General features: G+C 40.6%; 2 protein-coding genes across 4 annotated transcripts in view; both read right to left on the bottom strand.

Moving 5' to 3' along the window:
* LOC146691021 (polyprenol dehydrogenase) overlaps nucleotides 1-27,721 on the bottom strand; it is a 61,470-nt gene that overhangs the window by 9,204 nt on the left and 24,545 nt on the right. For 2 of the 3 annotated variants that reach the window (XM_085434309.1, XM_085434305.1), the window contains exons 3-6: nucleotides 25,306-25,374; nucleotides 7,720-7,821; nucleotides 5,975-6,182; nucleotides 4,905-5,112 (exon numbers count right to left, since the gene is read on the bottom strand). In XM_085434309.1, coding sequence (XP_085290435.1) covers nucleotides 4,905-5,112; nucleotides 5,975-6,182; nucleotides 7,720-7,821; nucleotides 25,306-25,374 — 587 coding nt within the window. The remainder of the gene's footprint in view (nucleotides 1-4,904; nucleotides 5,113-5,974; nucleotides 6,183-7,719; nucleotides 7,822-25,305; nucleotides 25,375-27,721) is intronic. The other variant, XM_085434308.1, reaches the window with a different exon arrangement.
* On the bottom strand, nucleotides 422-3,410 carry LOC146691023 (E3 SUMO-protein ligase ZBED1-like). Its single transcript, XM_085434304.1, has 3 exons — nucleotides 2,279-3,410; nucleotides 1,473-2,092; nucleotides 422-1,385 (listed from the first exon to the last, which is right to left on the bottom strand). Exons 1-3 carry the CDS (start codon nucleotides 3,141-3,143, stop codon nucleotides 990-992), a joined length of 1,881 nt encoding a protein of 626 aa, XP_085290430.1. The 5' UTR covers nucleotides 3,144-3,410; the 3' UTR covers nucleotides 422-989.

Genomic DNA, 27,721 nt, shown 5'->3' with positions numbered 1-27,721 from the left:
ACAAGCACTATTTTACTTACTTATTATTACTTTCTTTTAAGTTGGTTTTTAGTCTTTTTAGTTGTGTGAAGGGAACCTGCAAAGTAAGAATTTCATTACTCTGTGTAACCAATTGTGTTTTGCAGTGTACATGACAATAAACTTCTTGAACCTCGAATCTTGAAAAAGGGTCATCAAGGTCCTCCTTTCATATTGATAAGACCATTATGACAATATTTTTTTAAAATCTTTTATTGAGTCAGTTTTATCTTTTTCCTTGGTGTCATGGTGACCTGTCTTTGAAGGACAGGAACAAACTGAGTCAAACTGTAAACTGGTCAGGGCAGCTGATTGGTAAATTGCAGCTTAGCCTAGAGTTGATGTATACCAGGCAGTTGCAGAGGATGGCCAGCTCTTAAATGATGATTCCCATTAGGGCTGCACGATATTAGGAAAACCTGCGATGTGCGATAACTGTGATCAATACTGCGATAACGATATGACTTGCGATAAAATAAATAGCAAAAAAAAAACAAAAAACAAATACATAATTTCCGTTTTACTGCACAGTTTTATTTAATGAAAGCTGCTGTATTAGCAGTGTAACAACAAAGTGCAGTCAAACATTGAAACATTGCCCCCATAAAAAAATTTCTGAGGCTTGAATTCTGAAAGACATCCTTCCCGGTCTCTATAATTAGTTTTAAATAAACATAACTTAAATTATACTGCAAATTATCTCTATGCAGTTGTTCATCATTTTACCACTCACCAAGTAGTTATGATGCAAGTCAAAACTGGAGTGGAAACTTTACTAGATTAAACTATAGGTAAGAACTTGTCTGCTGTGGGAACACACCAAAGAACAATTGTCTACCTTTGTGGTCGTACTGGCCAAGACTAATATTATCAACAATTAAGAACAATGTAGGTAGTGTATTTTTGTAATTTTTTGAAAAAAAAAAAAAGGTTTCTCTATCTTGCATTCATCCTTCCTGAGTGAATGTTTTTTATGGCAAGTTCTTGTTAAGGAAAACCAACATGTTTACTCTCCAAGGTTTTAAACATGTGCGCTGACATGTTACTATGTTTCCTGATGTACTAAAAAGTCTCTCTGAAGGTGAGCTACTTGCAGGTATGCAGAGATACTTCCTTGCAAGCTTGCTTAGCTGTGGGAATGTCATTTTGTGGAGTTTCCACCATGCCAAGGGGTCTTCCTCACTGTCTATGGCCGTGGATAGCAAGTAGCTGTTAAGCTCAGCTTCAACAGCTTGTGAGAGATGCATAAAAGAGGAGGTAGGGATTGGAGCTGCCTTGAAGAAACTGCCCAGGGACTTTTTTGCCTTCTTCAGGGGACGACTGGGTGGATCATCTGTCTGGGCCTCTGGTTCAGCGGAGCTTCTCTCCTGGAACAGAAAGCAGATTATAAGAAAAGTAAACATTTTGGACTAAATATGAATTGAAAGGTTTTATATATAAGCATGCATGAATACCTTCTGTGCCACTGCTTCCATTTCTGACATCACTCTGGTCTTGATGTCTGAGACTCGATCAGTGCTGGTGTAGCTGACTTTAAATCTGGGATCCATGAAGCACGCCATGTCCATAAGTTCCTGGGTAGCTGGATTTTCATATTTAGTAATCAGGTACTCGAGGATTTTCTTCTTAATTGATTTTGTCAAATCACTGTCTTCTTCCTTCTCTGCAAGCACCGACGTCTTCATCAGATGAAGGACTGGTTTTACATATGAAACACTAACGTAGCTCTCACCAGACAGGGCATCTGTAAAGTCTTGCAGGGGGTGTAATGCCTGGTTGACAGACTCCAGTACCTCAAGATCCTGCCAAGTAGGAATCAAGTGTCTTGATTTCTTGTCTGCTGAGATGACATCAGAAATGGCCCGCTGCTGCTCCAGGACTCTCTCAATCATCTTCTGCCTGGAACCCCACCTGGTTGGGCATTCTGTGATCAGTGTGTGCTCTGGGAGGTTGAGCTTCTGCTGTGCTTTTTTCAGAGCCATCTTTGCTTTCCAGCTGTGGCAAAAATGTCCAACTAACTTTTTGCAAAGTCCAATGGCTCGGGCAATGCGGGCATCATCTTTGATAGAATTTTCTGGAGAAATAAGAGGAAACAAAAAAACTGTCATGTTTAAAACCTTTTTAAAAAAAAAAAAAAAACTAATTGAAATTTATAACTAAAGTTGTCTAAAAAGGTAACATTATCCTTATCAATATCAATTTGATAATAATGTATAGCACATTTTCATTGCTAAAAAGATCTGCCTTGAATAAAACTTACCGATTGCAAGGTGCAGCCTGTGTCCAAAACACTGAAGTCTGACCCAGTTGTTTAGCTCCGTGGCTCTCACAACATTGGCACCGTTGTCTGTGGTGATGCACACTTGTCGATCTTCTTTAAGATCCCAGCTGGCTAACACCTCACGTAATACATGGGCTATATTTTCACTAGTGTGGGAGTCTGGAAAATACACAGTCTCTAGACACCGTGTTTTCAGTTCAAAGTCTTCGGTGAGGAAGTGCACTGTGAAACTCATATATGGTTCCGTTGTACGACTTGACCATAGGTCTGTAGTGCTTGCGTAGTTTTCAGCTTGGCTCAGTTCAAACATGACGGTCTTGCGGCATGTTTCATACATTTGTGGAATGGCGACATGTGAAAAGTAGTTTCGTGAGGGGATGCGGTATCTCTGGTCCACTTTATGTATCAGACTGGTGAAGCCCTCTCTGCTAACTGTATTTATAGGCATCATGTCTTTAGCCAAAAAATGTGTAATGGCCTCTGTTATTTCTTTGTACCGCTTCGACGTTTTCTCATAAGGAATTCCACTTGAAAAACTCTGATACAGAGACGGCTGTTGGACTGCTGTGCTCTTTGTCTTAACATTAGCAACCTTTGTTTGGCTAGCCCTATCTTTCTGGAACTCTTCAAACAGTTCTCTGTGGTTGTATTGAAGATGATGGTGGAGATTAGTCGTGTTTCCTCTGGTGGTTGCCACGAGTGTTCGGCAAGTTTTGCAGAGTACCTGTGTTTGGAGAACGTCGTCTTTATCAAATCCAAAGTACCTCCAAATAAGTGAGGTACTATTTTTTTTTTTAGCCACGAGTTCAGTAGCATTCTCGTCACGCGTCTCGCTCTCAGCCATTACAACTCTGACTCGTTGCTGCAGCGTTGTTCGCGCCCGACCTGCGTAGGAGGCGGGCCTCTAATCCATTTGATTGGTTAATGCCGTGAAGGGCTCTATTCGACTGGTCAAATGTGTAAATGGATTTCTTTGATTGGTAAATTCTTTACAGCACGTGTGTAAACATTTTAAGGTACCCAATTATCGCAGTTTACGCCGTCTTTTGCGATGGGCCCATCGCGCAGGCTGATATCGCGATGACAATAAATTTTCGATTTATCGTGCAGCCCTAATTCCCATCCCCTGCGGGATTTTCATCTTTTCCAGAGGGAAAAAGCTGAAAAGCTATTGCAAATTGTGCACTTAATTTGAATGTATTCATTAATTTATTAAATTTTTTTGGCCTTTTTATAGTATTTATTAGTTTGGGGGTTTGAAGCTGTGGTTTTATTGAAGCCTGGAGAATGCTCTCTTTCCCTCTGTATATGTAGCCAGTGTCTGTGTTTGATGTCTGGTTGATGGGTTGCCTGCTCTTTTAACTGCAAAAGAAATCTACCTAAGGGCATCAATAAAGGAACCTGAACCTTCTCATACTAGCTCATCTATTGCTTTGTTGTTCACCACTTCACTGCTTTACTCTCATGGATGCTGCATTTTTGTTGCTATTATTACTTCCTCTGGATATTGATTGTGCCGCACTCTCAGAAATTGTACTAGGTTCATTGACTTTCAATATGGGAAATGGGAAATAGGAACAGCAATTTACTGAAAGATGGAAATACAGTATAAAATGCAAAAACAGACTTTGCACAATTCTAATGAACTCAAAAGTCAGTATTTGCAAACTCTATCTTCATTCTTAAATATACAACTGAATTTTTTGTGAATATGCCAAGTATTCGTTAATAGTCTATCTACCAGAATTCTGAAAAGAAAATCAGAATTCTGAGATTAAAGTCAGAATCACTCTGTGCTCTTCATTTAACAACCTGCTTCTACGTATTTTCCCGATGTGGCACCATTACACCCAATCTTAGGGCAAAATCCAACTTTAATCCCCGAGTTTAAAATAAAAAGGTGTTGTAAAAGGCAAAATAAATGTGTGTGTGTTAGTTAATAATTACATGGACTATTTCACATGATAATAAGTTTGCATACTGTATGTGGGGCAAAACTATTCCAAAGGTTGTGCTCACAGGCAAATGTGACAACTGTGGCTTGGGGCTCAAACATGCACACACATCTTCTTCCATTAAATCTCAGGGACATTAACAGCAGCCTGGGGTCAGTGCTTTAAGTTATGCAAAGAAGGCTTTAAAATGTAACACAAAGTGAAGGGGCTGGAGTTTTAGTAGCACTTCCATTTTCAGCAGGGTGGATGGACTGTGTGTGTGTGTGTGTGTGTGTGTGTCTGTTTCATCTCATAATACAATCTGTAGAGTGCCCACAGTCAAGTTTGTAGGTTCACATCTAACAGTTTTAACTTTTAGAGATTTCCAGTTCCAAAACCTCAACGCAGAATAAACTGCAACTCAAGAGTTGAGGAAACACTTAAATTATCCAGGGTTGCTATGTTGTTGTTACAAGCTATTCTTCTAACAATAAAATAATTTGAAGCTCAATTACTGCGATCATTCTGTGATACAGTGTGAACAGTATAAAATGCATTTACTTTAAGCACATGTCAACTATATTTGATCTGAACCGTACATTGTGCGCTACTTCTCTACAAGGTGAATATTACAGTTGGGACACAACAGAAAATGCAGAGCCGTGTTTTACCCTGAAGAGCAGGCGAGCGATGACACTTTGTGCCAGATGGAGGGGTGTCCAGAGGTGGCGGTAGAGTGCGGTATCCACCATGCCGGGATCCACGGCACACGAACTCACTTGGAAACCTCCACTCTGCATCTCTTGGTGGAGGTGGAAACTGAATAACACCTGGGCCAGCTTGCTCTGACAGTAAGCAGCATGTGAGGAGTAAGATTGGCTGAATACAGAGAGAGCAAGAAAGAATGTCAATTATTATCCTCCCTATGAAAAAGTAAGAAACTTTTAACACAGCTTTTCCAAAAATCTGATTAAATTATATTAATTCACTTTGCTAACAAACTAAATTCCTCAAAAAAAAAAAAGGAATTAATTAATAAAATATTAATAATTCTGTCCTCAACTATATAATGTGTGTAGTATGATAGAAGCTTAAAATTATTATTTAAATAACATAATATATTTATAATGTCCCCGAAACTTAACAAGGGTATTATAAATGTTATGCTAGGCTTTTGGACTAAAAGAAGTCTGTACTGAGTTAAATCAGCATTTGAGTTTAAGACCTTGGATATTAAACACCAATATATCTATGTAACGACATGATGACGATATTCAGGCTGTTAATACATCTTGACAGCAGTGTTGAGAGCTGGAGCGATACTGAGCCAACTGGAACCAACAGTTGTCCACTTGTGCCAAACTGAGATGTGTAATACTGATCTCAGCATAAAGAAGGCAGGTGAACACAATACACAAGGATGTGAACCGCTCTTCTTAAAGAATATCGAAGGGTTGACTTTATCTTTTTTAATAAAGCGCTTAATGTGAATGTCACACATCATTAAATATGTTTGTGGCTCAATAGTAAATGGCTGATAACCACCAAACACTAAAGTGAAAAATTAATGACCACTGTGACAATAGCAATTACATGAAATGACTCAGTTTGCATCTGAAGCAAGCATTTTTAAAGTCTATATATCATTTTAACTATTTATTAGTTTATTATTTGTTATTAACTTCAGGTATTGTGTGCATCAGATGCATGTCTTTGGACATTTGTGTTTGTGTGTACCTACCGGCTATTCAGGTCATTTAGTCTGATCTGTCCGATGCAGTGAGCTGAGGATGAGACGTTGACCACACGAGAGACATGACCCGATTTCCCAGAATCCTTCAGTGTATCCAGGAGTAGCCAGGTCAAAAGGAAGTGTCCCAGGTAGTTCACACCGAAGTGCTGCTCAAATCCATCCTCCGTACGCCCCTCAGGAACCAGCATAACACCCGCTTGACACACACATCCACACACAAATATTTGATACACAAAAAAATGCATTTTAGTATTTCAAATGTGAATTTAATTCAAATGCTACAAGACTAATTTAACATTTTACATAAAAAAGTAATAGAGATAAAACACAAAAAACGCAAAGGTTAAAGTGAAACCCATACATCAGTCAGTAATTTCTGATAGGCAACAATAGGCAAGCAGCTTGGTGTGAAAAAAATCAACTGTGGGAGCAATCATCAGAAAATGGAAGACATACAAGACCACTGATAATCTCCCTCGATCTGGGGCTCCACGCAAGATCTCATCCCGTGGGGTCAAAATGATCATGAGAACGGTGAGCAAAGATCCCAGAACCACACGGGGGGACCTGGTGAATGACCTGCAGAGAGCTGGGACCAAAGTAACAAAGGTCACCATCAGTAACACACTACAACGGCAGGGAATCAAATCCCGCAGTGCCAGACGTGTTCCGCTGCTGAAGCCAGTGCATGTCCAGGCCCGTCTGAAGTTTGCCAGAGAGCACATGGATGATACAGCAGAGGATTGGGAGAATGTCATGTGGTCAGATGAAACCAAAGTAGAACTTTTTGGTATAAACTCAACTCGTCGTGTTTGGAGGAGTTGCATCCCAAGAACACCATACCTACTGTGAAGCATGGGGGTGGAAACATCATGCTATGGGGCTGTTTTTCTGCCAAGGGGACAGGACGACTGATCCGTGTTAAGGACAGAATGAATGGGGCCATGTATCGTGAGATTTTGAGCCAAAACCTCCTTCCATCAGTGAGAACTTTGAAGATGAAACGAGGCTGGGTCTTCCAACATGACAATGATCCAAAACACACCGCCCGGGCAACAAAGGAGTGGCTCCGTAAGAAGCATTTGAAAGTCCTGGAGTGGCCTAGCCAGTCTCCAGACCTCAACCCCATAGAAAATCTGTGGCGGGAGTTGAAAGTCCGTGTTGCTCGGCGACAGCCCCAAAACATCACTGCTCTCGAGAAGATCTGCATGGAGGAATGGGCCAAAATACCAGCTACTGTGTGTGCAAACCTGGTAAAGACCTATAGTAAACGTTTGACCTCTGTTATTGCCAACAAAGGTTATGTTACAAAGTATTGAGTTGTATTTTTGTTATTGACCACCCTGATTTACGAATAAATTCTTTACAAATCCTACCATGTGGATTCATGGATTTTTTTTTTCACATTCTGTCTCTCACAGTTGAAGTGTACCTCTGGTGCAAATTACTGACCTCTGTCATCATTTTAGGTGGGGGAACTTGCACAATCGGTGGCTGACTAAATACTTTTTTGCCCCACTGTATACAGTATCCAAGGACGCGTGCAGAACATTTCACAGTGTGACTGGATCTGTGTTTAATTCTCAAACTCCCTTTAAATTCAGCCAGGCGACTGCATTGAAATTACACAGCTGCGCAGAGGCTTTCTACTTCTCTCAATAAATATTTGATAAACTTTGTGCAGAGTCCGGCTGCACGCTCATATAACACAAGGACAGAACACAAAGACTCACCATTATTGACCAAAATATTTAGCGGCAGGTCCCGTTCTCTGAAGCTCTGGGCGAACTGACGTACAGACTGCAATGAAGCCAAGTCCAGTTTCTTAAACTCCACTGCAATGGACACACACACACACACACACACACACACACACACACACACACACACACACACATCAGAGCCATTATAAATGGATTAATCCTCCACGACACTTTGCCAGTAAGACATCAAAGAGTGTATTAATCATCTTCTCCAGCGGGCTTGGTGGATTCCTACACTGCAACACTAACAGCACTTCCATTGCTCTATCACATTAACAAACCTAATACTCCCACCAGAACTCCATCAAAGCTCAGCACATTGTTATATCAGATCTAATATGTGATAAGACACAGGTAAGAGATCAGCTTCTCTCATCAAAACATGAAGGGGGACTGCTGGCTTTAGTAAGCTCAAGTGTCTGCACGCTCACAGAAACACTGATTTAAAAAAGCTTGACAAACCGAGCTTTCCTGGAATATATAAAATTTTAAGTAATAAAATAATAATAAAATTCTCAAATCTGTTCATCAAAAAGGGATATGTCATTCTGTTTGGGGGTTGATCAACGAGACCTACTTTTTCCACGGTCAAAGCTCTGTGGCTCCAAACACAAAGTTACCTCAGCATCCCTTATTAAATGGCCAGCCAGGTAACAAACCTGTGACATCACACCTTAACTAAACCACTGAGATACCCAAGGTGCGGCAGGGTTTATTGTAAAATAGTAACAGACTGGTGACAAATTAAAGGAACAAGAGCCCCTCCAATGAGAGCATCTTGTGGCTCTGCTATGCTGTGAGGGGTATTTTGCTTGCACAGTTTAGGTCCACTTGTCCTTTAGAGGGAAATCAATACAAATCTGTTCTGACTGATCACCTTTCTCCCATGCTGAAGCCTTCTATTCTGATGGGAGAAGGATCATTTTTTCCCAGGATGACAATATATTCCACGGGGTATTAAAGGTCATTGAACGTGTTGATTACGAAAAAAATGTCAAATGTATGATATGGCTTTGAAAGCCCACAGGTCTCAACCCAAGTGAGCACTATGCAGGAGAATTTGAAATATATTAGACAACATTTTCCACCACCATCAACATCAAAATGCCAAATGAGCTGTTTTGATCTGCACAGTACCATGAAAATGTTCATCAAATATGCATTCAAGAAGCTCTTCAGGCTAAACAAGCCATTTAACTGCCCTGATTAAAAGTTCTACTGCTTTTTATTCTGCACTTGAACAGATATCATAATGAGGCATATATGACTGTCATGCAATGTATTAAATAGTGCAAAATCTCTGTATAGTAATACCTTTTTAATGGTGGGTAATATAGAAATGACCCCTAGTGGTCACTTCTCTTGTTTATCGGGAACAGTTTTATGTTGTCTTTCCCAGTTTTTGTGGTGCTTCTGCTTCATTTAATGGTGCAAAAAGAAAAAAAATAAATAAACTTTCTTCTTTTTTACAGACTCTACATTTGTAGAATGACCTTCCCACTGCAGACACGACTGCTGACTCACTTCTAATCTTCAGCAGCAAATTGAAATCTCATTCCAGCAAGAAATGTTTTAAATTGTTCTTTAACCCTCTAACATCCTCTGTGTGCATTTCTCAGCACTTCAGGATGGGAAATATTCTTGAAAAGTAAACAATCCTGTTCTATTAAATGCTAAAACAGAAATCCTATTTTGGGTTCACTGGCTTAAAGCAACAGAGAAATGAGTTGATCACAGAAATGTGACACCCAAAATATACACAAAAACGAATACACTACTCTAATAGCAAAGTAATATACACTAGTGCTCCCATCACATTATTGTTTTTCTTACTCTGTGCAATCTGCAGACTCATAACTCTACATGGCTGAAATTGTTTTGCATTTTTTGTTGCCAGTGGAATCCATCATGTCTCTTTTTTATCTTTGTGTCATTAATATTTAATAATGTAAATGTAAATTTTAAAAATGCAAAATTATCAGGAAATATGTCGTCCTTAGCAGGTCTTTATTTTAGGTAAATACCTAACCTTAACACATGGCATACTACTGTGTGTCATTCATTTGAACAAACTAAGCCAAAATGCAGAAGCAGTGTGTGGAAAAACTAAGTTAACCCCCTGATTCAAAAGCCTGCAGAACATCTTTAGCAGCAATAACTTAAGGTCACTGTTTTCTGGACTTTACAACGCTGTTTTATGTCATTGAGGTTTGCAGGCATTTATAAAGTTTTTAAGCTCCCACCATAGCAGACAGCAGATGAGCAAAATAGTAAAACATCTTCTTTCATTGAGGTGATCACATTTTCTGCTCATCAATTAATTAAGTGCATCTGATTAGAAGCGCCTGGCTGCTACTTACCTTCTTAATTTGGATGGAAACAGAATCGGGGTTAGATAATAAATAAATCATGACATGGTGTAACAGGCCGTCTTTTATACTTCATTTGAGGTTGTATTGATCTAATTTTAAGACTAGCTAAGGACAGATTGTGTTTTTCTTATATCTTGAGATATATAAGATATATAAGCCTATGATTACAGTGAGAATTTGAAAGTAGAAGCTTACACATTCTGACAAGCAAGACTCAAGCTGCACGAAGCCTCGGGATTATTCACATGGTTTGGCCTTGCATTTTTTAATAGCACTGTCAAATTATATCCCTCAATTCAAAGTAAAGCCTTGTGCCTTTCAAATATCTATAAAATAATATATTGTTTCCTTTAGAACTCAAGTAAGCCTCTAACGTCTCAAATATAATGGACAAAGACAGGAGGAGGACAGAGAGAACACAGGGAGGACGAGTTGATGGAACTGATAAAGAAAAGGGCTGCTGAGACAGATGAGAGTGCAGCTGTTCCTGATGAAGGTCTGATAGCAGTCTTATCTCCAAGCCACGCTACTCACCTCCTGCTGACTGTGTGTGTCTGAGAGAAAAAAAAGAAAGAAACGAAGAGAAAATAATAAGAACAAACCCGGTGTGTGCAGCAGAGTGACCGCGAGCACAAATTTGACTTAGTAAGAGTGTGTGCTTATGTGCACCTGAAAACAGGTGCACGTGTTGCAGGAGAATTGTGTGTGCGTGTATGTCTGTGTGTGTGCCATGCCCGTCAGTCCTCTCTTGTCATCTTGAATGGGGCCTCTCGAGACTGAGCCCTTTCAGAAAACCCAGTCGTATTTAGAAAGCCCACTGGGAGTGAAATGCCATTGATCATGCGTGGGCCTGCACCCCAGGATTTTCTATAACACTCAGGCTCCTTGACTCAATCGCTCAACACTGTGATTGTATTTTATGTCTTGAAACACGACGCGATGAAAAACCTTTGGAGGCGTTGTACCGGATCTACTCACTGACTCATTCACTGTTTATCTTAAATGAGCTGCAACTTGTCAAATGTGGAGGAACCAAACTAAGTAAAGTGGTTTTAGTGAGATAATAAAGTGGTTAATTTTGTATTACTCCTGAATAGTAGATGACAAAGATAATAAATAAATCAAGAAAAGATGACATAAGTTTGTTTCTGAGCAAAAAGTCATGAAAATAACCATGAAAGTCCTCCATGAAGAGCGATTACCAAGGTTTGTGATTCTGCCTATAAAAAGCAAACACCTTACCTGGTTTAAATTCACTCTCTTTGCCCTTCAGGGATGTTTCCCTGTGCCGTTTCACTATCGACCTGTACTTGTGCAGAGAGCAAACATGACTTCTTTGTTGAAGTAAACTACAGCTGGGGGGGGGGGAACAATCTTTCAGTGAGTGGACCGACTATAAAGGCCTCAGTTAGTTTTTAAATGTTAAAGTTCATGACAATTGAAGTAAAAAAAGACTGAACAAGTGCAGCTTGTTTGGAAGAGTTCCCAGAACAAAGCCTCTTCTCTCTAAAAAGAACACGGCAGCACGGCTTAGGTTTGCAAGCTGGCAGCCGAAAAAACACACAAGGCTCCTAAACAATGTCCTTTCGGCGGCATTGCCATAATACACAGCACCACGTCTGGCCAAAAACAAAGAGCATATGAGTTCCTGCTTGCTGGATTTGACTCCCAAATCTTAATCCTCTTCCTAAAAATGAAATTGAAGTTGGCAATTTTACACAGTGGAACAGAACATATATGGTAATCAAGTACAAGCAGTAAGAGTGGGACATCCAGAGAGTTATTCAAATGTAGTAGGAGCAGCAGAAGTGGTCCACAGGTGGACATTGAAACGACCCTGTCTTTCAAGGTGACAACACTCTAATTTAAATTAGATGAAGTTGTACTTTTTATATGTGGAGGTACATTGTACATTACTATATTCTAAAATTAGAATATTTATTCAATGCAGATAATCTGTATTTTATCTCTACATTTTCTGGCTTTGCATAATTTAGCCTCTTATCCGTTCCATTAATGTAATTTGCAATTTCAAAGTATGAAATTGTCCCTCATTTTAATCTTTTCTTTTGGATTAACTCACTAAAACTGCTGCTCTACAGTACTTCTATTTTCAGTTTAATGAGATTGCCTCAGTTATCTAAACAGACGTGCATGTGGCCATACAGCGAGCTGGTCATATAGCATGACACTGGTGCAGAATTGGTGCATGTGCATAATTAAAAACCAAAAAGTATTGAAAACAGTCAACTTTGCTATGAGAATAAGGTTGGAAGACGATGACGGGACTCAGTTCCAGTAAAAGCTGCCAAAGCTGACACAGGCAGGTCTAAAATAATTAGTAAAGTAATTTTAATGCTGATTTTAAATGTGACAAAATGCCTTAAATCACAATCTCAGACCTTTTTAAAATAAAGACATTTCCACATGTTACAGCAGGGAAAGCACAAGTGTAAATAAGTAAAAGATAATAATAACAGCTGACTTCTAGTTATTCACAGCCAAGAATTACTGTAACTTTAAAAAACACCATAAATAATTTATATCTGCATATGAAATAGTTCTGAAACAAGATGAAGGCATTACTTACAATTAGTTTCATACAAACAGTAACACATTTGTACTATGCTTCATTTTTGCCTACAAAAAACACACAACGACCCTTGAACGTTAGGTTTCACGTGTATGAATTGAAGTCTTAAGGGGATCAAAAGTCAAAGGATGGTTTCATGGCAGAGCAGCCATTTCTAACGTTGCTTTTAAAGCTTGTGAACTGTCACCTTCCCTTTCCCCTTTTTCATCTCAACCAGCTGCTCTTAGAGTCCCAAGTGGATGGAAAGGCACAATTGTGTCTGTAATTTTGAACACTAAATGTGATTAGAAATGGGTTCTGCCACATCAGTGCACAATCAGAGTAACTACAGTAGCATAAGAGCTACCGAAAAAAATAAAACCCTTTCTGATTGAAAGTCCTTTGGTAACATTTTAAACTGAATTTCCAAAAAAAAAACAACAACTGTTTAGCAGAGGTGCTTCTTTATGTTAATTCTATTTTTTGCAATTTTATGTATTTATTTTGGGATGAGCGTAATCTAAAATTACAAAATTAAAGGGAAATTCAAAGCATCTTTTTTTTTTACCACCCATCACTATAATGGCCATATCAGCCAACAAACAAACAAACCAGGAAAAATAAATGTTGAGCCTAATGGATCCAAATTGGACTGAATGTTGAGGTATATGCCTGACCTACATGTATTTGAGAAGAGCAGGCTGCCTCCTCAAAATGTAGGTTAATTTGTAAAGGTAATGTGATTCATGCTGTTGTTTGGAGACACGCTATCAATATATCTCTATATCTGTTATAGCCGTATATATTTAGCAATATTAAGCGATAGCAACATCAGGAAGAATGAACATGAGTAGCTTGAGAAATACCAAGGGAGGAGCCAGAGCAGCTACTGCAGATCGGGAAGGTAAAGGCTACAGTGGTCCCTGTGATCCCCAAACTGAGAGAGGAGCTCCAGTAGATTCCAGGAATAACATCCGAGATATCTCTCCAGGAGAGAGCTGTTCTAGGAACAGCAAAGATGGTGCACAGGGCATATCTGTGGTCTGACACATCAGACGTTTTCTTCACTCGCAGCTTTTACCTTTAACAACACTCTAAATTACTCCAAAGGGCCCAATCCCTAAAAGTGAAGGTTGGGTCCGTAGCACTAGCTTACCACTATCAAAAAATTACATCAGCAACACAAAAAGCTGAAACAAAAGGTGCTTGTTCTTTGGAGTTTCTGTAGTAATTGCAAACGGCTGAAGGAAGCACTATCTTCATGTGGCTTGTGGTTAACCCTTTAAGACCTACCATAGAACCAAGTCCGCCAGAGCTTATATTATATTTTTACATGTTGTAGTGCCATTTTTGGAACCATTTCAAGTTAATATACATCAATACAACCATTATAGCCCAAATTTTAATAGTGAGTAATTAATTTAGTGCAATATGAGTTCGAAGCATCCCAGAAACGACACAGAAAGTCATAAAGTCAAACATAACTTTTAAAAACACCAGTATAGGCTCATAAGGCCCTGATAGTAAAAAACTACATTTCCGCAAAATGACGTCACTTCCGGTTTCGGGCAGGTCATGGCGGACATGCGATAGTTCGTGCTGATGGACGTAGGAAGTGTTACAAACAGCTGATCGGATCGGCAAAGCGTGTTTCTGGAATATTATGTTTTTGTTGCTGCAAGTGCTTTTTATGCAGTTTTTGCAAAGCTATATGTGGAAGGAAACTGTGACTTAGGACAAGCTGATGGCATAAGATGTAAGTACAACTCCTCCGGTTTCATGTGCAAAAACAATTATTGCACTAGCTTAAGTGGTTGCAGTGCTACCGGGACGTAAAAATAGTTACGCAAAACGGAGCATGCCCGCTCCGACCAGCTTTAAAGGGTTAATGTAGATTACAAGTAGCTTGTGACACCAGTATACAGAGAATCTAAGAGATTTTGTACCTAAAACCTAAAACTAACATCGTATATTTTTATGAGACTAATACAGAAAACAAAAACAGTGTTTATACTATTGATTTAGCCTGAATCAAATCATGACAAGCAATTGAAAAGCTGTTCAGTTTAACTTAAACTTATACTAGAAAGGAGACAAAAAATTAGTAAGTGAATTAAAAACGTGCAAAAATTTCTTATGCTTTCATTTACCATGAATATTGTTAGGCTAGCTGCTCCAAACTCAAAGTGATTTTGCTCTAATTAATCCTGTCTGAACTAGCATGCTCCAACTGTGATTAGAATATGTAGGCTAGGCATGCAATAGAAATGTCCATTCAAATTTCATTCTGACATGCTCTGCTGCAAAGCTACAGTCAACACAGTATGTCTGGAGTGGCTAAATTGCATTGTCATATCAATCCAGGAAATTATAGAGGATCTGGGGGTTCTGGTTGCCATTTTTCTGCAAAACATTGCAGAAATGTGTGTATATATATATATATATATATATATATCGTGGTTGTAGGTATTGCCCGTAGTGCTGCATTAACATCATCTAGCAGACCTTCTGAGGGTACTTCACGTAATCTTGGTAACCGGCTACGGGGGATCCAGGTTTCAAGCTTGGCCATGATCCTATTTTTCAGGTCAGTTCCTCTCGCACTCAACGATCCTTCTCCTATCGCACTTGGGGCTATGTACCCAATCTCGGGTGGGGGTGATGATATCTCCCCCCTGACCTGGCGTCCTGACTCCTCCTTGCCGTAGCATTTGTGTTGTACCTCGTCAATCTCTAGCTGTGAGAGCAGTCCCTTCTTTCGAATGTTGGAACACTGAGCTACTAGTTGTTTCGCCGTCATTGTGGATGTTGGGTATCGAAGAATCCATAGGTCCCTCATCCACGATTACCGACACTAACAAGCTGATCTACAATACGGCAGCAGTGATCAGTGAGATGCTTGGCTACAAGTTGAACAGCCACAAGGGGCAGTACCCTCCATGGAGAAGGAGGCTAGAGGGCAAGATCAAAGTAGCACGGAGGGAGGTTAGCCAACTAACGGAGTTGCAGAAAGGTGCGACAAATAAGGTGCCTAAGAAATACAGCAAGTTGTCCATACCTGAGGCCTTGGAAACTGCCAAGCAAAGACTCACAGCCTTGGCCAGCCGCTTGAGGAGGTACACCAGAGAGATAGAAGGCGGGAGAATAAACCAGCTGTTCTCCACAGAACCAGCAAAGGTGTACTCTCAGTGGCAAGGGAACAATAAGAGAACAGCACCACCAAGGCTGGAGACGGAGCAATACCGGAAGAGCATATGGGAGAAGGATGCAACCCATAACGGCAATGCTCAGTGGCTAGAGGATCTGAGGGCAGACCACAGCGACCTCCCTGAACAGGGTCCAGTAACCATCACAGTGGCAGATATCCAAGAAAGGGTCTCCAGTATGAAGAGTTGGACAGCACCAGGGCCCGACATGGTTCACGCCTACTGGCTGAAGAAGCTGACTGCACTCCACGAGCGTCTGGCAGCACAAATGAACCAGCTGCTAGTTAACGAAAGACACCCGGAATGGCTAACTGAAGGCCGGACGGTCCTGATCCCCAAGGACCCCAAGAAGGGACCGGTCCCCTCCAACTACCGACCAATAACCTGCCTCAGTACTACATGGAAGCTCCTGTCAGGCATCATATCGGCTAAGATGAACAGGCACATGGGTCAATACATGAGCGGGACACAGAAAGGAATTGGCAAGAATACCAGAGGTGCAAAACACCAGCTACTGGTAGACAGAACAATCAGCCGAGACTGCAAGACCAGACTGACCAACCTGTGCACTGCCTGGATTGATTACAAGAAGGCCTATGACTCAATGCCCCACAGCTGGATACTGGAATGCCTAGAATTGTACAAGATCAATGGGACCCTAAGAGCCTTCATCAGGAACTCAATGGGGATGTGGCGTACAACACTAGAGGCCAACTCCAAGCCCATAGCACAAGTTACCATCAAGTGCGGGATCTACCAAGGAGATGCTCTGTCCCCACTGCTGTTCTGCATAGGCCTGAACCCCCTCAGTGAGACCATTAACAAGACTGGCTACGGATACCGACTACGGAACGGAGCAGTTGTCAGCCACCTCCTGTACATGGATGACATCAAGCTGTATGCCAAGAGTGAACGAGACATCGATTCACTGATCCACACTACCAGGCTATACAGCAATGACATTGGAATGTCGTTCGGACTGGAGAAGTGTAGTCGGATGGTAACAAAGAGAGGGAAGGTAGTCAGAACTGAGGGGATTGAACTACCAGAAGGCAACATTGCAGACATAGAGGACAGTTACACGTACCTGGGGATCCCGCAGGCAAATGGGAACCATGAAGAGGCCGCTAGAAAGGCTGCAACCACCAAGTACCTGCAGAGGGTCAGGCAAGTCCTGAGGAGTCAGCTGAATGGTAAGAACAAGATCCGGGCCATCAACACATACGCCCTGCCCGTGATCAGGTACCCTGCTGGGGTAATAAGCTGGCCAAAGGAGGAGATAGAAGCCACTGACATAAAGACAAGAAAGCTCCTGACCATGCATGGAGGGTTTCACCCCAAGTCCAGCACCCTGAGGCTGTACGCTAAGCGGAAGGAAGGGGGCCGGGGACTGGTGAGTGTCAGCACCACAGTCCAGGATGAGACAAGGAACATCCAAGAATACATTGGGAAGATGGCCCCAACTGACCGAGTGCTCAGTGAATACCTCAGGCAGCAGAAACCCAAGAAAGAGGAGGGAGACGAGGAACCATCATGGAAGGACAGGCCCCTGCACGGTATGTACCACCGGCAGATAGAGGAGGTGGCTGATATCCAGAAATCCTACCAGTGGCTGGACAAAGCTGGACTGAAAGACAGCACAGAGGCACTAATCATGGCAGCACAAGAACAAGCTCTGAGTACAAGATCCATAGAGGCTGGGGTCTATCACACCAGGCAAGACCCCAGGTGCAGGCTGTGTAAAGATGCCCCAGAGACTATCCAGCACATAACAGCAGGGTGCAAGATGCTAGCAGGCAAGGCATACATGGAACGCCATAACCAAGTGGCCGGCATAGTGTACAGGAACATCTGTGCCGAGTATAACCTAGAAGTCCCGAGGTCAAAATGGGAGATGCCCCCAAGGGTGGTGGAGAATGACCGAGCTAAGATCCTGTGGGACTTCCAGATACAGACGGACAAAATGGTGGTGGCTAACCAACCGGACATAGTGGTGGTAGACAAACAGAAGAAGACAGCCGTAGTGATCGATGTAGCGGTTCCCAATGACAGCAATATCAGGAAGAAGGAACACGAGAAGCTGGAGAAATACCAAGGGCTCAGAGAAGAGCTCGAGAGGATGTGGAGGGTGAAGGTAACGGTGGTCCCCGTGGTAATCGGAGCACTAGGTGCGGTGACTCCCAAGCTAGGCGAGTGGCTCCAGCAGATCCCGGGAAAAACATCGGAGATCTCTGTCCAGAAGAGCGCAGTCCTGGGAACAGCTAAGATACTGCGCAGGACCCTCAAGCTCCCAGGCCTCTGGTAGAGGACCCGAGCTTGAAGGATAAACCGCCCGCAGGGGCGTGCTGGGTGTTTTTTATATATATATATATATATATATATATATATATATATATATCTTACAAACACTAATTCCAGTCTAAAGCATGATCGGCAGGTAATGATTATGTGATTCACCTCGTGCCCAACTTGCAATATCACAGTAAACCTCCCTCCATTCCCAAGCATATTCTTAAGTGTTATTTTTCATTCAGTTTCTTGGCCAAACAACTCTAAAAGAGCAACACAGTGAAAAAGAAAAAAATTATGTCAGGACAGCCTGTTTCTCTTACCCCAAATCCTCCCTTTCCACCTGGCTCTAACATGCATCTTGTGTCCCGATTTTGACTACAGTAGATTTGATTAAGCTGGATTACACCTAAATCTGATATTAAAATGCATCAGTGCCAAACACATTAAATTTCTCTTCTGCTAGACAACAGGCCGGAGATCTTGCATTACTCAGTGCTTTAAAGGTGACAGTAAATACCTTGGCATGAAAAGCCTGATTTTTGCATTGCACTCATTAGTTTCATTATTTATTTAAAATATTTTGTTCTTAATATACCACAGTATAGAGTCAAGTCATAAATTCCCTTGAGTTTCTAACCAATCAGCTCTACCCATCAACAATATTTTCTGACTAAAAAGATAAATGAACCATCTTCCCCGAAGGATACATCTTACGGGACCCGGGGGGGGGGAATATAAATAGTTTGACTTTAAATCTGATAAACAACAAAGTGAAATTCAAGAGTATTAGGACTGGGCAGCCTGCCAGTCTTAGCTCCTCCACAGACGTTTTTATTCGGCTGATGTAGGAGAGAGGGGGCTGGCTGGTCGAGTCCAGCGTGCAGCGCTAATGGGACGTTGCTTTTCAAGACAGCTGTAAATGTGAATATGTGGCTACTGTGAGTCAGTTTCACACGGACCAAAAAAGAAATCACAGAAATGCTCAAAACTAATTGCTGTTCAAAATTATTCACAATATCACGCTTATAACCACGTAACAATCCCTGAGGTACAAACGCGCACTAACAAGGTCAACCTTGTATGAACATCCCATTGCACTTAAATTCTGTTTAGAGTTAAAGAGCTTAGGTAAAACAACAATGTTTTTTGTAAGAAGGCAGCAGCTGCGTTACCTAAGCTGGAAGAAATTTGAATGTGTGCTAAGCAGACAGACAAACACACATAGGGTCCCCTGTTTCACACTGCTAATCTAGGCCTTTGGTTTGAGGCACAATGTGTTACTTTCAAGTGCACCGTGACTAAAGTTAGTGGGCAGACAGCGCTGCCTGTGGCAAAACACAGAAATACCCTGCATCTCCCAGTGTGTGTGTGCGCGCATGTTCATAATTTAAAGTAAAAGCCTCTAAGCTTCATTGTCTCGCGCCCAGGTGCAGTCCAAAATCATTAGCATGTTTCATAGGATTTTGCTAGAGGTTTCCAAGGGACATTACCTCTTTAGAGTGCAAAATGTACTGCTACATGAGTCCCAATAGACCAAAAACACCTTTACACATTAAAACAAATGTTAAAAATCCCTCAGCTTACAAACACTCGAATAACATCACTGAATAGTGAAATGCATGGTCCTGAGGCTGTGTGACATAGAGATGGCACGATACCACTTTTTTATGTCCGATACCGATATCATAAATTTGGATATCTGCCGATACCGATATGAATCCGATATAGTGTTTTTTAATCAACAAAACTGTTTTTTAAAATATCTTGCTGCATTTTGCAAGTCTGCAAGTTCATACTCAAGTTTAAAACAACTACACTAAAGCTATTCTGTTATACCTGTATACAAAAAAAATATTTCATAGTTCAGCAATACTGATCAATCTAATAAACTTAGACCTACACCATCCTCCCTATTCTGGTATTTTAAAGAGTACTTAGCGTAAATATTAAGCAACCTAACTAATAGGGTTCCAACTCCCAGCAACAACAAAAAGAAATAAATAAAAAATAAGGAACCACCCCTCACGCGCCACCTCATGATGCTTAATCGACGTAATCAACCTTAATTTGATGCAGTGTGAAAAAAAATGCACAGAAATCAATTATTTTTCAAGAAATATTAAATAGATTCAACATCTTTCTTCAACAGAATTGCAGACTGCACAGATGGTACCTTCCCAAAGTAAAAAGTACTATAGCTTACTAGGGTATATATTAGACTTAATAGTCACTATATACAGTAATTGACTTCTATTCATTTTACATCAAATTAAAACTTTGGGTGTCAGATAATTATTTATTAAAAGCTAGACATTTTAAATGAGAATAAGAAAGAAAAGTATGTCTTTGTGCCCCCTTTTCCCTGTTCATGCCCTATCGGCCCCCCTGGCTAAACTTTGCTAGATCCGCCCCTGCACAGTTACCAGCGTCAGCTACGTAGAAAAAGATCCTCGAGTAGAAAGTAATAATAAATAAATTCTAACAACAGCTTATCAAGCTTAAACGTTCTGCTGTTGTTCAGCCGCTGGTTTCCGCTTTCTGGTGCAAAGTGGGCCAAAAACAAACAAGAGACACGGACTCGCGACAGAAAAGCCGATCAGCTGATCATTTAAGCAGTTTCACGATTGAAGTAGCAGCCGGAGAGCGAGAGGCAGTCGCTCGTTAAGCTTAACGTGGGAATGCTTTACAAACATTCAGAGATGGACTTACACACTTGCTTTACTTCTCTCGGGGATAACTTTGTCGGAGATGAAATGCCAGGTTGCTAGCGAAGCTCCACATGCTATCCAGACCACCGACAGGTCCGGCATGCCACAGCTGCTCTATCACGTGATGCATACTGCTCCGACTGCTAACGTTCTGAGGTGAGTTACGGCGTGTTGCAAGTTTTGCGAGGTGCTTTCGTGATATTTAATGGATCGGATTACATTTTTTATTTTTCTCCGATATCCGATCCAGTAATTTAGGTCAGTATCGGACCGATACCGATACGTAATATCGGATCGGTCCATCTCTAGTGTGACACCTTTCAAAAGAGCAGACAGTTAGTAATACATAAACTTTACTGAAGAACAATGCTTTTTTCGTCTTGGTCGTGGAACACTCGCCAGCTCTTTAACCTCTTAAGTATACTTGAGGGTGTGTGGGAATTTGCCAAGCAACTCTACAAGTATTTTGTAGACTTAAAAGTATTTAACTATATCCCTCGGGGTGTCCTCTGGTGGATTTCTCTGAAGTATGAAGCATCATGCCCATTGTTACAATCGCTCACAGTCAGAGCCTGGTCTGCATTGCCGGCAACAAGTCAAACTTGTTTATGGCAGAGTTTCTAGACGCAACCAAAATTCCTAGGATGCACTTTTTTGGTGGCCTTAGACTCACGTTTGCTTTTTACAGATGATTTGGTAATCAGTCGGGTTGATCTACTACATTCCCACCCTCACCTTTGCCCACCAATGGCACGTAGTAACCAAATAAATTAGACTGCAGATACAAGCAGCAGAAACAAGCTTCCTGTGAAGTGGTCTGGGCTCTCCCTTTAGAGGTAGGATGAGGAGCTCAGTCATCCAGGAGGGACTTAGAGTAGGGCCACTGCTTCTTTGCATTGAAAGAAGCCTGTTGAGGTGGTTTGGGCATTCGGCCAGGATGCCTCTGGGTGCCTCCTAGGCGAGGTGTTTTGGGCATATCTAACCAAGAGGAGAATCTGGAGCAGACCCATGAAACGCCTGGGAGATTATGTCTCTCAGCCAGAAGTGGAACATTTTAATGTCCCCCCAGAAGAGCTGGAGGCAGTGGCCAGGGAGAGAAAGATCTGGACATATCTGCTCAGACTGCTCCCCTCAGAATCTGTACCCAGTAAGTCGTAGAAAATGGATGGACTGACCTATAATATACTGTCATTTATGGAAACCTGTTTCTTCAGTAGAATTGTTTCAGTGTTTTAAAAAATGGATTAACAACCAGAATGTGTTATCTACATTTAGGGTGCTTTTTGTGTAACAGGAATTTTGCTTTTATAAAGAAGGCATGAAAAAGATTGCTCACCACAGCCCCATAAAAAACTGCTTTTTAAACGGCCAATTACATTATATATCTATATATAAAATCTGAGGGCATAAAGTAATTCTACAATAATGTGCAAAAATCTTGAGCCACTCATCATTTCTTTATATTTTTATAGGAAAATTGGAAAAATATACAGTGATTTATTGAGATTTATTGAAAACCTGAACTCTTGTAGGCAATCCTTGACTGATATTGTTCCATTTATATAGATGGATGGAGGATCCCCAACACCACAGACTAAATAACCACAGCCCCACCCCACAACAGACCCTCCACTGTGTTTTACAGATGTTGCACATCCTCACTGTTGTACCTCTGTCTCCTGACCTCCTCTGTTCATACTGACGACAATTTGAACCAAAGATTTCGGATTTATGCCTCAGCCATTTCTTCCCGTTTCTTTTCTTTACAAATGGCTTCTTAAAAGCCATTCTCCCACTAAGACCATTTTTGATGAGTCTTCAGCAAACAGTAGATGGATCAACTGAAGTGCCAACTGCTTTTTTCTTAAGCACAAGACTTTGAAATATTGTTCACATGCTGTAGAAAATGTTTTAGGCCTGCCACATCTTCTTTTTACATCCATTTGTCCAGTTTCCTGATATTTTTTAAGGACATAGTACACATGATGCCAAGACATGACAAGTTTTCAGCAAATAGCTCTTAAGGAATTATCCCGTTGGTCACATTGAGCAAAAATACAAATTTAAGCCTGTCCAACTATGTTTTGCCATTTTTCGTTAGATTCAACTGAAGAAACTGTGTTTATGTGACAGGCGTCTAGTAAAAAAGTAAGTGTTAAGTGGCTTAACAAACAAACAAACAAATCCTCTGAGAATTAGGTACAGGGACTGCACGGAAAATGAGTGAAAAAGCAGCCAATGTCAAAAAGCCTGAAGAACAGTTTTTTTAAATGTGTCCTTGGAAGCAAAATATAAAGTAATGAAGGGTGGCTCAAGACTTTTGCGCAGTGCTCTACATTGAGATTGTGAAATAAAACACTTTGCCACTCGTGACACCTTGAAACACCCTAAGGGACCTGGACTTGTCTAGCCAAGTCCCCAGTTAGAGAATCACCTCCACAGCCTATGTATTATGAGCTGTCTCCCATTTCTCATAACAGACAAATGTACACACGCTGGGAAGGATGCCAAAGGGCATTTGGACAGAGATGTTTAAAGCTCCTGCCTCACATACTAATGAGAATCCATTACTGTCTCATTCAAATAGTCTCAAACACACACACACATACGCATACACAATCAGCACATTCTCATTCAGTGCATAAGCATCTGGCTACAGACACCCCCTTGTCCCCTATGCTTCAGTGCCTGCCAATTACAAAAGAAGTAATCAATTCCACCACGGCTCCGTCCCAGGAAATCGACTTCAATGACACCGGCTACATGGCCGCTGTCTCTGTACCTGACAGCCACTTACACACAAGCAGGGACCCAGTCAACCAGCCTTCTGTTGCTCTTCAGTGCAAGGCCAAGCAAGATAAACCAGATCCCCCTTCCCAACTGGAAGCATTAGCTCTAAATACTGTACCATATTTCATGGTCATCATGAATGACAATTTAGTATGTCTAAAGAAGTGTTTTACCCATTGGAATCTGACAAAAAGGACATTTTCGCCTGCACACACGCTTATTGCTTTGCAACTGAAGGCCGGCCGTTTGCAGGCAATCCAGGGTCTGGTTGCCTAGGTAACCCTCTAATGTATTTACTGCCAGATCATAAGTCAAACAGCAAAATTCTTCATTCGCATTGTTATGACTTGTTTCAATTGCTTGCCTGGAATTACTGGCCCATTTCCCGTCACCAGCAGTTATTTAGTGGAATGTCATTTACTTTCTATGGTGTCTCGTTGTGGCATCGTTTCATGCATGCGCACGGTTTTAATATTAGTTTTCATGTGCTACATGTCCATGTCCTCTACAAAGTGTTCACGATTTACCTTAGAAGCATCTCAAGAACAAATGAAGAAACACAGGATAAACCTGTAAATGTATTTTTTATACAAATCCTATAAAGTTTGTTGTTGACAGGACAAACAGCGTACAGCTTTTTTCTGCTAGCTCAAGGTCCCAAAAGCTTAAAACTCACAGTAAGTGCAGTAAATAAGCATGAACGTATCGTCAATGGTCAGGTATTGGAAAAACTGGAAACATTTGAACATACAGTATCATTACACAGTGTAATGGTGTAGCTAACCCAAAGTGTTTTTAATAGCTTTGGACAAATGTGGCACTACCACACACGTTCTGGATCCAAAAACAAGTAAAATGACTACATTGTTTTAGTTTTTAAGAAGATTTTTTTAAATAAAAAATATTAAAAAACTGTACATTTATAAAGGAAAACATAAGTAGCTCTAGTATGCCTCAAATATTACAGACACTATCTAAAACCTGATTTTGCAAGCGTACCAATCTTGGAACACCTCTTTAATAAAACAGCAACTGACGCACCTTACGAGGTGGTAAAATCTCAAGGCTATTTCGTACAGTCTTCTTAGTCACGGCACTATAGTGGAATTTACGGCGATGTGAAGGTCAGCCAAATCAATTTCTCAACATGGGATTTAAAAAGAGAACCCTGTAAGCTGTTGTCGATGAAGTGATATATCTCTACTATTATTTGTCTCTTCCCATTTTCATCACCACCTCTGTGTTTCCCATCTTCTTCCACCTCCTGATTCTTTTTTCCTATTTTATTTAGAAAAAAAAGCTGGTACAGCTAATGATTTAGCACTTTTTATCATTATCTTCACATCCTTTTGCATCATTTTCCTCCTCATGTTCATTACAGTGGATCTACAACACTCCTGACACTGTATGTATGTGCGGTTGTGTGTGTTCAGGTTTACCTGCAACTGTGAAATCATGTGTGTATGTTTGGTAAAGACTGGAAAAAAGCCTACGGGGCAGACTACAGCAGCTCTTTCCTTTATCTTCAAACAGCGGCTTGCTAAAACAACAACATTTGTGCGTACGCATGCGTGTGTCTGCCTGCGTGTGCATGCGTTTAATGTTTGCAATGTTACCTTTGGCCTCTTTGTAGTGTTCACAGATCCTTCTGACAGCTGCAAGACCCTCCTGCTCATCTCTCCCACCTCAAAGAGAAGGAAACACACACAAACACACACAAATGAATACAATATATGACGAGACCTTGGAGGCTTTTTATAAAAAAATACAGGTTTCCTTTTTTTTGTCAGTCTTTCATCTTATAAAAACACATTTCCAAGAAAGGTTCTTCGAATGAAAGAACACTCAGTGCAAAAATTTAGCCCTTCAGAAATTAGGAAAATTAACAAGGCTTCTGATTCAATACATCTACTTTTTCAGTAAAGACTTTAAATGCAAGCCTGTAAAGAAAGTATAATATTATTAAAAGCATGAGTTATTATGAAAGTACCATCTAACTTCAAACAAGCTATATGAGGACACTTCACCAAAGAGATTTTAGCCAAAGAAAAACTACCTTAAAAAATGTGATTTTTCTTTGGCTAAAATCTTTTAATGCTTGCAAAGTCAAACAGCAACATTCTGAATATGAAATCAGTCAAAAGATACTTTTTTGCACCATCACTGGATCCAGGCAGCATAGCCAGACAGGAAAGTGGGGAGCACACTTTTATAATAATAAGTATTTTGATCCCAAAAATATCAGAAGAAATATCAGAGTGCCGCATATTTTAAAAAGCTATTTGGTAGAAGCAAAATAAATGGGTAAAATATGGTGCTTAAGGAATTTATTAGACCACAATCCAATATAATGTTTATACCACAGCTGCCCCAAAGTTTCTACAACGTTTCTGCAATGATTTATCAACCAGGATGCACAAGCTCCTCATTCTTGTTATTCAGGAATTTTCCAATTCAGTGTTTTACAAAAAATAGCAGAAAATATAGTGATGCATATTATTAATTTTTGCTTAAGATGCCAAATTACAGTAATTTACTTGCATTCCTGAACACCAAAATTAGTTTTAGTATATGAATGCTATGCTTGACTAATTTCTGACTTGTCAGAGAATTCCAGTCTGCCTCAAATTTAAGCAAAAAATGAAAACTGGGTTTGTTATTTGCCTGATAAACAATCACGTCATTTTGTGTTCTGAATATTTCTTTCTTTGAAAAAATTTGTGTTTTCTTGTTCTATGACAGCTGGTCTAATAAATTTGTTAAGCATCCTACCTGTTTTATTATACTTAGTGGGGGAAAATGAGATTCATACAGTGCTCAGTGACAACTGAAAATGGCGTGTAATACCATCTACAACATCAGATCTGAGTTATAAACTCATAAACACAAGACCTTTAAACACACTGATCCACAGCTCTCTATTTTGGTTCCATATTGAATGCACTGTTCAGATTAATTTACATGCTCCAGCAGCACAAGACAAAATATGCAGAGAGCTACATATCATGTGCTGCCTTCTAAGATCATTGTAATAAATATATTATCCCCATATGAACAATATCATTTTAATACACCAGTTCTCACAGTGAAAAAGTCCATGATATGCTCCTATTATAGTTAAAGTCATTTTCCTTTCACAGTGCAACAGGAGCAAGGGGCTGTAACAGCTCTTTCATAAAAATAATCTACCACACACCCTATGCCGAACGTAGGGTAAATTAAGGAACTTAATGTCCTGTCATTTAGCTCAATTCAATTTCCACGGTGTTAAAAAGATGACTGTTGCTATCGTTAGATGTAGCCGGATGACTAGACACGCACAAACTTGTACACACAAATAGCCTATTTGCACACGCTCATTTCCGCTTTGCTCACACACATAGACACACTTATCTTGGATTATCACATAGACCTTTTCAAGGGCACAGCATCATTTACCCTGATGCACCGCTGTTCAGGCAGGGCTGAAGGATGCAGCTTCTCTGAGTGACGTGCCACAAACACTCACATTCAGGACAGGAACAGCCTGATCTCACACAAACAGATTTTTTTTTTCCAAACGCACTAGTGCCCCTCTAGCAGGCTTCTCTGCCCATTTGCCAACACTCACTAAGAACGCTGCATATAATTGAATACACATCTCTTCACAACTGCTTCTGGACAAAGCTCTTCTTTAAAATAGCTACTGATTAAAAGACGTGCCCCAAGGAAATAGTTTGCCTACTAAATATTTTGGGATGAGAGTTGAAAAAGTAACCTAATTAATTCACAGACATATTCTTGCTGCAACTCAACAAATGGATAAACTGAGCAAGACCTGGAATAATAGTTAACCGTAAACTGCCAACTACTGACAATCTCATGCATGCATGGGGACCTGTTGTGCTTTCCCCATAAACATTATAAAAGATGGACATAGAGTCTGGGTCTGAAAACTGAAACCAATGTGGAAGTGCTTTAAATCTGTAATTTATTTAATGGCCTCCAAGGAGCAACACCTGTGGTTATACAGACTTGTCATCCTATAGAACT

Source organism: Copadichromis virginalis, linkage group LG16 (genome assembly GCF_057382275.1).
Source record: "Copadichromis virginalis isolate Kocher_CV1m ecotype Utaka linkage group LG16, C_Virginalis_male_GT1.1, whole genome shotgun sequence".
Classification (NCBI taxonomy): domain Eukaryota; kingdom Metazoa; phylum Chordata; class Actinopteri; order Cichliformes; family Cichlidae; genus Copadichromis; species Copadichromis virginalis.
Note: the sequence above shows the minus strand (reverse complement) of the source record. Positions and strands in the feature narration are given on the sequence as shown.